This window comes from Rhea americana, unplaced genomic scaffold (assembly GCF_003343005.1).
Source record: "Rhea americana isolate MKP2758 unplaced genomic scaffold, rheAme1 scaffold_155, whole genome shotgun sequence".
Classification (NCBI taxonomy): domain Eukaryota; kingdom Metazoa; phylum Chordata; class Aves; order Rheiformes; family Rheidae; genus Rhea; species Rhea americana.
The window spans coordinates 1,105,913-1,116,493 of record NW_028185650.1 but is presented as its reverse complement, the minus strand read 5'-3'; the positions used below and the strand labels follow the sequence as shown (position 1 = coordinate 1,116,493).

General features: G+C 40.4%; 2 protein-coding genes across 8 annotated transcripts in view; one reads left to right on the top strand and one right to left on the bottom strand.

Moving 5' to 3' along the window:
- NUMB (NUMB endocytic adaptor protein) overlaps positions 1-8,565 on the top strand; it is a 42,346-nt gene extending 33,781 nt beyond the window's left edge. For 3 of the 7 annotated variants that reach the window (XM_085299844.1, XM_085299842.1, XM_085299845.1), the window contains 4 exons: positions 1,485-1,784; positions 3,651-3,800; positions 4,718-4,861; positions 6,614-8,565. In XM_085299844.1, coding sequence (XP_085155970.1) covers positions 1,485-1,784; positions 3,651-3,800; positions 4,718-4,861; positions 6,614-7,308 — 1,289 coding nt within the window. In that variant the 3' untranslated portion in view covers positions 7,309-8,565. The remainder of the gene's footprint in view (positions 1-1,484; positions 1,785-3,650; positions 3,801-4,717; positions 4,862-6,613) is intronic. The other 4 variants (XM_085299848.1, XM_085299847.1, XM_085299846.1 and 1 more) reach the window with 2 other exon arrangements.
- Positions 1-10,581, bottom strand: part of PAPLN (papilin, proteoglycan like sulfated glycoprotein) — a 61,938-nt gene that overhangs the window by 1,566 nt on the left and 49,791 nt on the right. The window lies entirely within an intron of this gene.

Genomic DNA, 10,581 nt, shown 5'->3' with positions numbered 1-10,581 from the left:
ATCTTAGAAGTGAACTTTTGTTTCAGAGYGTTCCACAGCAAGTTTTATACTGCCACTCTATTGCAAAACTTTAATCTTCGTTTTCATCATCCATCTGCTTGTTCCCATACATTAGTTTTAGAATGTGCTAAATGAAGCTTAAATGCAAGGCCTTTGTTGCTTGAGGGCATGAGTCAAAGTCTTGACTCAATGAAGGTGTGTGAAATCCTTTCCAAGAAAGACTGATTAGAAAAGTTTCACTTGAATGAGCTGCTGCAACTCATGGGTACTGAAGTTTGCAGACAACATAATTAGTTCCTCCTACCATTCCAACTCCTCAGAAATCTCCAGAGTGACTCTTCTCTTTACCAGCCTTCTAGTTACTCTGTTGATGTCTCAACAAAAAAAAAAAAAAAAAACCCTCATTGTTTGAAAAACTATATCTTAAAATAAGTTTACCCTAGGATAGCAAAATTTTCCATTCTCTCCCTCTCTCTGTTGACCTACTTGAATACAAAAAGCTGTGTTTATTGCTTTCAAAGCTGATTCATCTATGCCATGAGTTAAAGACAGTGCTCTTAGAGATGGAGAAATCCCCACTGCTGTTCTAWTCACAGGTATCATGATCTAAACTAGGCTTAAACCTACATTTCAGCAGCTAGGTCTGTTTGACCAAAGTACTGTGATACTACACAGAACTTTGCAAAATGAAGCATCTGACTTGAAACTGCCATTTTCAGTATAACTAACTAGTGTCTGAAACATTACAGCTAAATTCAGTTGAAGAGGTGCCACAGGATCTTAATATCTTTGCTTCATGTAAGCGTAACTGGTGTTAGCATAGCCTGCCATCTTGCAGCACAATTCCATGTGATCTGTAACCTATTCCCTGGAGGAAAGGGGGAGCTGCTGTTTGAGCACTGAATGCAGCCCAACCTATTAAGTGCTGTCTTTAGCCTGCTGAAGCTTGTGCAGGATGTTTGGCTACTGCTGCTGATCCTGCAAGGGTAGGAGGGCAGCTTTTACAAGAAGGTCTTAAAGCTGGCTTCTGTTCCCTGCAACTGCTGAGCAGTACCACCCTCGTTGACTGAATACAGTTAATGGTAAGATAATCTGTTTTTCTTCCAGTTCTCCATGAGGCAAAATAAAGGAATCTCCCAGCACGCTTTTTAATTTGAATCATAAAAAGTGCAGGTATTTCTAGAGCAGTGACCTCAGCAGTAGCTAGAAGGAATACATATGAGGCCATCGTTTCTATGAACTGGCTGGGCTCGGTAAGCTTTTCTTTGGAAACTGGATTTGTGGTAAAGTGGCAAGATGAAGACAATGAAGGTATAAAGAGATTACTTTTCTGCAATAGTATTAGAAACTCCTTTGTGGAAAAGTACCAAYGATACAAATTTCTGCGACTTCTCTTCCCAAAATGAAATAGGGGTGAGGGGAGGGCATGCAGTTTAACAGTGCTTTGCTTTACTCTTCTAACCTCACTCTATTTCCTCCATCAGCAGAACCAGAAGTGAAGACAGTAGCGCCAAGTGCTGCACCAAACAATACGGCCCCCTCTCCTGGCTCGCCAACCTCTCCTGTTGCTGATGTCGCTGCCTCTCTGGATAAAGAAATGAACAATCCCCACGCTATTCCTCGGAGGCATGCCCCTATAGAACAGCTTGCCAGGCAAGGTTCTTTCAGGGGTTTCCCTGCCCTCAGCCAAAAGATGTCTCCTTTTAAGCGCCAATTGTCTTTGCGAATAAATGAGCTGCCTTCAACAGTGCAAAGGAAGACTGACTTCCCTATGAAAAACTCAGGTAAAACCAAATGGTTCGAGTGAAACATTACCTTACATTGTCTCTTCCTCCCTTCCTCTTCTGTGGCTTTAAGCACCTCACTATTTGGCTGTAGTAAATCCTCCTTCTTCTCCCAGTGTGGATCATTTCTCACCAACAGAGAGTATCACCAGATCAGAAAAAATCTAATTTGGAAACATGCAAGAATTTCAAATACAATATTCACATGCAGAAGACAAGTAGCTATAATCCATATTTGAAACATTGGAGCAGAGCTTGAAGTGCTCCAGGAATAGATGTTGGTGATTAAGTAGGTGCTGCTCTTTCCTCTGAGTCACTGAACCAGTTCTTCAGCAAATGCCAGAGCATCTTGACAGACAAACCCCTCCAAGGCCTTAACCACTTGTCGTGGGATCTTGTGATATTTTTCCTCATGCCTGTCCTTCCATTTTTCTGAARTCCTCCTTTTGAGAGCAGTGAAACCTCTTTTCACCTCCTTATATGTAACACCTTTACTGTTTAGCTGATATAACCAACTATATCAGTAATGTATGGTGCTGTTTTGACATAATAGCTGTGGGATTTTATAGAATCATCCCAACAGAAACATCTGGGGTGATTAGTACCTTGCATAATATCCTAGAATCCCTTCAGCTAGGTTAGCCTGTAGGACAGCTATGCTCTCATTTGGCAACAGAGATAGTTTTAGGGTTCTAAGCTTAAAAAAAAAATACTGCCGCAGAGGCAAAAACACCATCGGTATATAATCTGACTTCACTTACGATTCTTATTTGGTGGCCTGGGCATTAAGACCAGCATTGAGTTAATTCAACACTAGTACTGCATTGCTCACAAAAGTGATGCTGATTGAGCATACTATGATTTCARTTTATTGTGCGGATGTTCCCATGTATGCAGCTGTCACTGCTGCTTATGTCACACTATATGCATTTTATTGGAATATCCATCAAAGAATTAATTTTGGAGCACGCTTCACCCTAAATTTTAGGTACAGTGCATGTCATGCCACCTATCCTATGTTATTTGTACTTGCTTTGTATTTCTGCTTATTATGCCTGCTCATGTCACTTCTGTGTAATGAAGGACTGATAATCAGCACTTTTCGAAAGGAGTGCAATTAGAAATAATGAGAACATCTGGTAAGTCAGCAGTTTACTCCAAATGTCACTGTATCCACACTATGCTGATGTATTTAGTTTAAAACTGAAAGTGAGTGTCCATTTATTTGAACATTAAGCTTTTGTTTTTCATAATTTTCACAGGGATTTCAGCTACTGCTGTACTGGGGCAATCAGCATTCCAACTGTAGACTTGACTTGCCACTGTGCATTCCTGGCAACATGTTTAAACTTCATTTAGTTACTGTGGGAGTATGTTATTGGAACAGTTAAATCTATCATAAGCATTTTCATTTCACAGAATGCCAAATCTTAGTGCTAAATCCTTGATATATTTAGCACGCTTCAATACCAAAAGATTTAGGTCTCTATTAAAGCTATAGAAAAGCCTTTCATTTTCTCTAATGAACATCCTCTTCTATTAACAGGGAGAAGCAGTAATAACTGAAAAACCGACTTCAAATCTGGAACTCTGATCTCCCTACCCTTTTGACAAAAAAAAAAAAAAAAAAAAAAAAAATCCCAACTCTGATATGGCTATTTCTACAATCAGATCTTCACCACAGATTTAAAAGAAGCTGTCATGCAACTCAGTAGAAAGAAAAGCTAGGATATAAAGGAACTAATTAAATTTCAATTTAACATCAGTTTCATACATTTCAATTTAACATTCAATTTCACATTCAATGTAGCTTATTTCTCTTTCCCTTAAACTTCCAATTTAATGATTTTTTGTTTATTTTTTCAGTTCCTGAGGTAGAAGGGGAATCTGACAGTATTAGTGCTCTCTGCTCTCAGATCACCAATACTTTCAGCACACCAGCGGAAGATCCTTTCTCTTCAGCCCCCATGACAAAACCAGTCACAGTAGTTGCACCACAGTCTCCTGCCTTTCAAGGTTTGTGATTTCTTTGCTCGCATGATGGTCATGCTGAATGAGGCTTGAATGCACATAATGTCGCTTTCCAGCAGCACATTGTCTTAATGTCTTGTGTAGTCCCRTATCTATATTTTTGGAGGAATGCATCCTGCTTTATTCATTTTGTCTGTTGAGTTTTTTTTTCTGTGGTTTTGTTTTTAACCTTAATCAAAAAAAAGTTTGTGCACCTACCACATGCTAGTTACCTGTAAAAAGTACTGGCTCTGAGATAATGGCAGTTTAATATTCTGCTTAATATTAATAATATTCTGCTTAATATTCTACTTAAGTGTAATACCTTAAGAACTGTATCACGGGAACAAAATTCCACAAGGGAAGTGGATTGTGTGCTATCAATCACATCATTGCTGTTTTTCACTTGTGGAAACACTTTGATAAGTTGTGGAGAGATGCCAACTACAGAATTCTTAATAGCCTCTGAACTTTGGTCCACTGATTTTTTTTTTTAATATATATATATAAGTAGTGTGAGAAAAGAACATCTCCTTGTTAAATGTAGTTACTGTTACTTAGCATCTAAAATCTGTTCTTCCTGTAAATCTAAAATTAATCATGTTATTGTAACTTCCAGTGAGTCRTATCTCTATAAAACCAGCAAATTTAACTTCAGTCTGAAGCAGGTATTATCAGAATACAAGATCTCATCAAGTACATAAAAACCCACCATCCCACAGTTCAGTTAGCAAGAGYTGACTTGGCGATGTGGAATTTACTAGCATTATCAGGGCTCAGTTCTGTTTTGGCTAATTTACACAAACCACTGTCATGTCTAAAATTGTTGCGTGTTGATAGGCATGACCTGGCCCACTAATATTCCTGTCATGCGCATGCCTTGCATGAATTAATTGCACTGATGTTGTCTGCTCCCATTTTAGTTAATGGCACTGCCTCTGCCTTCTGTGTGCTTGCTGCTAAACCATCCCAAGCTGCTGTTGTGTCCACAGCTATGCCAGTTCGTGAAACCAATCCTTGGGCTCATGCTCCTGCTGCTAATACTGGAGCTGCAGCCATGGTCTCCGGTAAGATTGGAAGTAGATCCTGTGCATTTCTGAGAACTTGGATCAGAAGCATAATTAAGCCCTTGAGACAACTGTTCAATGCCGCTTTATTAAAAAGTGGAAGGAACAGTGACAAAAGGCGGAAGTAGTAGCCTTTTGCACAAGTGGATGGAGGGAAACTATGAACTTGTTGGTTCGGGGTCTATAAGCTTGCCTTGGCAGCTTTTTAGAAAATCTGATGCTTGAAAAGGAAGTAATGAAATAGATTCTCTCCCCTTCATCCCCAAACACACACTATCTGTGTACCCAAAATAATTTTTGTACGTTCTTTCCACCAAACTAAGTAAGGAGAGAGTGAGTAAGTCAGTCAGGTGCTTAAAGGTTTTATAAGTTCATGTCTTCTGTTTAATAAGTTTAGTCTGTCCCTCCAGTCCTTGTCTATATTTATATACAACGTGAGGTAAGGATTTAAATGGCTGTCACCCACGTGGACACTTATGCCAGAAGGCTACAGTCAAACTAAGACCATTTCCTGGTTAAAGCTCAACTAGAGAAAAAGCAACCTGGCTAGTGAAATAAGTTGTATTTGGCCTTGTGAGAGTACCAGACCCATTATCAGTAGATCTTCCCCCATAAAAGTGAGACCCCCCCAAGCTCCAAGAGCTCCTGCTTAAAAAAAAAAAAAAAAAACCACTGATCTTTAGGTGCAGTTTCTCCAGTCTCTACAATCAGCTTAAATTAAGAGTACTGAGCCATATTGATACTCTACTTCTGCAAAACACCTAGTAAAGTAAGAACTGAAGAACTGCCATCCAGCGTTCCCTGGTTGCTTTTCTCATCACATTGGAAAGTTGGTGAGGTCCTATTGGAGGGAAAAGAGAATTTAATACAGTAGGGAGAAGGAAAACAATAGAATTCAGCTGATGGGATATGGTTGTGAACTGTGGGAGGAATGGAAATGATGGTGATTATTTTTTAATTGTTGAAGATGATAAATAAGTAAGTTAAAAGCAGAGCTGTTTTTATAGGAAGAAAGTCTGAAATATTAAGTGTTGAACATTGCAAAAGAATTAGAGAGGTTAACAGCCYGAGTTACATGTGGAGAGAGTAAGGAAAGAGTGGAGATGAAGGACGAATATGAACAAGGGAGTCATAGTAAGTACAGTTTATATATGTAGTAAGTTGATAGATGTACTTAAACATTCATTTAAGTGGTAGGAAGTATTCATACTTCACTTATATGATTAAAAAAAACGGAACGGTGTTTTAACTCCTAATACAATTACATTACTGTCTTATAAGTGTAAAGCATTAATTTAGGATGCAGGGCAAGTGAGCCTTAAAAACAGCTCTCCATAGGTTTGTATTCTTTCAATCCACCAGTCCTGAGCTGTATATTCAGAAACTGATGAATCTCTTAGATTGGAGAAATTAGTGGTTATGGACTAGGTTGTTGCTGCTAAGTAATAGCGAAGGCAGGTGGCATTTCTGTGTGCCCTGAAGTTTCAGAAGTCTGCTATTTAAATAAATAAAAATAATAATCTGTGTTGTAGTGAAGCAGCTCTTCTCCATTCCTTCTTGACCAGTGTCCTCCTATCACAGAACAGTATACCAGGATACAAAAATATGCTTCCGCTAGTGATTGCATCCTCTCAGCTGTGGAGGGAGGGAGGCCTCTCTCTTCTTGCACGCATCTTCCAATCTTTCCAGCTAGCACTGATCAACGAGTGAGGATCGGAAGGGTTAATGATCTCCCCAAACTTTCCTTTCCAGGAACTGAATGGAGCACCTCCTCAGGTGCCGCCTCACCAAGTCTCTTCCAGGGAAATCACAGACGTACTCCCTCAGAGGCAGACCGCTGGTTGGAAGAGGTCTCAAAGACTGTCAGAGCCCAACAGCAGCCAACGCCAGCCCCGCAGCCGCTACTACAACCTCCTCCAGCAACTTCCCAGTCTGCACCAGCTTTCCCAGTGAATACCTTCATTGCACCTCAACCTGTGCCAGTTGGTGTGGTACCGCCCATGCAGCCAGCATTTATTCCAGCTCAGCCCTATGCTGTAGCGAATGGGATGACCTATGCAGCTCCAAGTGTACCTGTGGTTGGCATCACGCCTTCCCAGATGGTGGCCAATGTCTTTGGTACTGCAAGTCACACTCCAGCAGCCCATCAGTCGCCCAGTCTTGTTAAACAGCAGACATTCCCGCAGTATGAAACCAACAGTGCTACAACCAGCCCTTTCTTCAAGCCACCTGCGCAGCATAACGGTTCTGCGGCTTTCAATGGAGTTGATGGTGGCAAATGGGCTGCAGAGGACAAGCATTCGCAGCCTCCTGCAGCTGCTCCACAGGTAGACCCATTTGAAGCACAGTGGGCAGCACTGGAGAGCAAGGCGAAGCAGCGCACTAATCCCTCTCCAACTAACCCCTTCTCAAGTGATTTACAGAAAACATTTGAGATTGAACTTTAAACAGTCCTGCAAGGGTGGGTAAGTTGTATATTAGTATAGAGGGATAAAGGGAGCAGAGGGGACTGTTTCTGATCAGTTTGCTTTGATAATCCAAAAAAAAAAAGTCCCTTCAAATGAAAATGGGTTAGGAAGAAGGAACAATCATGGAGAAGATATAAACACACAAAGAATTTAATGCACCGTTCTCAAGAGGAGACCTGAAGCCACCCCAGCCTGCAGTCTTCTCCCTCCTGGAAGTCAAACAGAGCCAAGAAGGGCACCAGTCCTGAAGCCTGTTCTGCAGAAACATCAATGATCTCACAGAGAGGAAGACAAGTGCTGTACCTGTATCCTTCTGATGCCCCGTGAGCCCTGGACTTTGCCCCCCACCTCTGCTCCTTGCCCCCGGGAAAGAGGTGGGGGTTGGAGTAGGGGTGGGAGATTGTCACCTGCTTAGCAAAAGCTAGGTTTGTGGAAAAAGTTGAGCTTCCATTTTGAGTAATAAAGTGAATATTATATATAAAGAATAAAGTAAAGCCAAAATCTTTATTTTTATGCGTTTAGAATATTTTAAATAGTTGGATATTAAAAGCTGTATGAGTTGTAAGTAATCTTGCCAAAGGTTAAAAAAAAAAGGGGGGGGTTGGATGTAAGAAATTGTATATAAGATTGCTTTATCATTGATTCTTATTGTAAGTAATATTTTGGGGGCGGGGGGAGGGAAGAAAGGGGCCCTAGCTTGTTCTTGTATCTGTTCATTGTAAGTAGCATATTGCAACAACAATCACAACCAGTAAGTCATTATATCGTAGTTTTAAATAAAGAAAATTAAAGGACAGTATTGTCATGGTTTGAAAACCATGGGGAAAAAATCTACTGTTTTTTATTGGAATCAAGCTACATATTATATATAGTATGTTTATTTTCTTTCATGTATCACTGCAGTTTCCTTGTCTTAATCTATTGGTTCTAACAAACACTACTGTGACAACTTAATGTAATCATATCTACAACCTGGGGCTACCTAGGAACCCATTTTATGTTTGTCTGTCAATAGCTCTTAGAGGATTTTAGTTTTTTTTCCCCCACTGATTTGTGAAACCTTGTGGTTAAGGTTGCAGCTGGTCCAGGTTCTGCCTCTGGTGACTTGTGAAATCCATCTCATTTTTAACTTTACTTTTAAACTTTGGCCTTACAAGCAAATGTAAGTAAGTTATATATATATTTGTACTGATGATTTATAATCTGCTTTAACAGAAATAAATGTTGGTGGTAGAAGCACTGTCTGTGAAAGCTTTATTTTTTCCCCATTTGGTTTTCAGGATTGGTCCTTTTGAGTGAGTTTTTAGGTGAATAAAGACAAACTGCATGCCAGCCTAGAAGCTTAGCAATGATATTTTAATGGCTTTCTTTCTTTTTGTAAGCCATATTACATTACCTAGGTCTTAAAGTTCTAACTTGCAGTTATCCGTGTTATTTAAAGCTCCAAAAAGGTGAGGCTGATGGAAACCACTAGGTTCTGGTTTGCATTGCTGAAGTTTCTAGTGCTGAATATTTACTTGGAGAAAAACACAAAGCCACTAAYGTTCAAACAGGGGAAGAAGAAAGCTCCTTTTGCTTTTCTTTCTCCTGGTATTAAAAGGAGTGAAGAAGATCCTAATAGCCACGTGAGCAGGCGGTGTGTTTTCCCTCCTTTCGGTTCGCTCAGTAAGCTGCTGCACCTGCCCTATTGCTGTGGCTGCGTCACGCTGCATTCCTACGTGCACCAAACTGTTTAGGTATAGAGAAAAGCCAGACCTCTCCTGAGAGGGGAGTGAATAGTTACAGGGGGTTAACGGGAGCGAGGGGACCGTTTCTGAGCCTTCCCTTCAGAAACGCTTCCTTCCTTACGAGCTTGCCAGCAGTGCCTGTCTCCAGGCAAGTGCAATGACAGCCAGTGACGCGGTCGGGAGAGCTGGGGCTTGCTGCTGTATCGGCTCTTGCGTTAAGCATCCCCGTCTTCAGCAGCACGACTAGTAATGCCCGGTACTCCTGGTGGTATTTGAGGTAGTACTGATGCTTTTTCAGCTTTTGAAAAGCAAACATCTAGTTGTAGTCATACATGCATGGAGAGCTGACATATATAAGACTACAGAAAGCTATATATTGTTTGTTTTCTTCTCCCCCCGCCCCCATTAGCCCCTAAGTCTTTCACAGCAGTGCCCAAAGACCATCYAAAAATAGTCCAGTATATCTACACCTTTCCCCTGCCTGACGACAACAGCAAGGGAAATATGTTCTTCCTACAAACCATTGTTTAGGGAAGGAAAGTAACAGCTTGATACACAAATCAAAAAAATAAACAGCCAGTTAGGCAGTTAGTGACATTACAGAAAGGCAAAATCTCAGCTTGCCAAACAGGGAGGGGAAAAAAAAAAAAAAAAAAAAAAAAAAAAAGGGAAAAGACCTTTTATTTAACTATTACAGCAGTGGCATGTACAGTGAACTGCATGCCTTCAAACACAATCCTTATTACCATAGATATACTCAACAGAAAGTTAGAGAATAAATGCTCACTTAACCAAAACCCCTTCATCATGAAATTAGAGTCCAGTCCACCAGACTGCAGGTGGCCGTTAGAGTGCTCAGAAGTCTGGAGAAAGAGCTCCCTGCCTCTACGTCTGTAACTAACTCTGCAGCTTAACTGAAAGCTGAATGTGCACATACTATTTAAATCTTACTTTAAAAAAGCCTCTGACAAAGTAGGAAGGGAAGCTCAGAAATGACTGCTCATGTTCAGGGAAAGTAAAAGGGTGTTGGGGGGGGCGGGAGGCGGAGGGGTAAATACAGCTGTAATCTACCTCTAGCCCCACTCTTGGGAAGGGTCACATGAGCTCAGTGGTCTCAGCCCTGTTTCACTAAGACTGTAAATACAAAGGTTTTTATTACAGCAGTTGTCTCAGAAGGTCAYGTCATACTAGAGTCTCAAATATTCTATAAAGAAAACAAAAAATTGCTGTTTTGAAATGTTAAATGCAAATTTATGAACATCATATGCAAGTAGAATTGATTTCAGGACTATCTATCTCATTAAATAATGGCAACATCACAAACTCACAATGTAACCCATCCTGTGAGTTGCAGCTTATTTTCCTAATAACCAAATTAATTGATCTTCACTGGAAAGGAAGACTTTCTGCCTTCCAGCAAGCAGACTTTATCACTGACCTCTCAAAAAAATTTCTTGCTTTGAAAAATCTGTCCCCTCTCACTCCTTTACAGGATTGCTTCTAGACTTTTTTTTTTTTTTTTTTT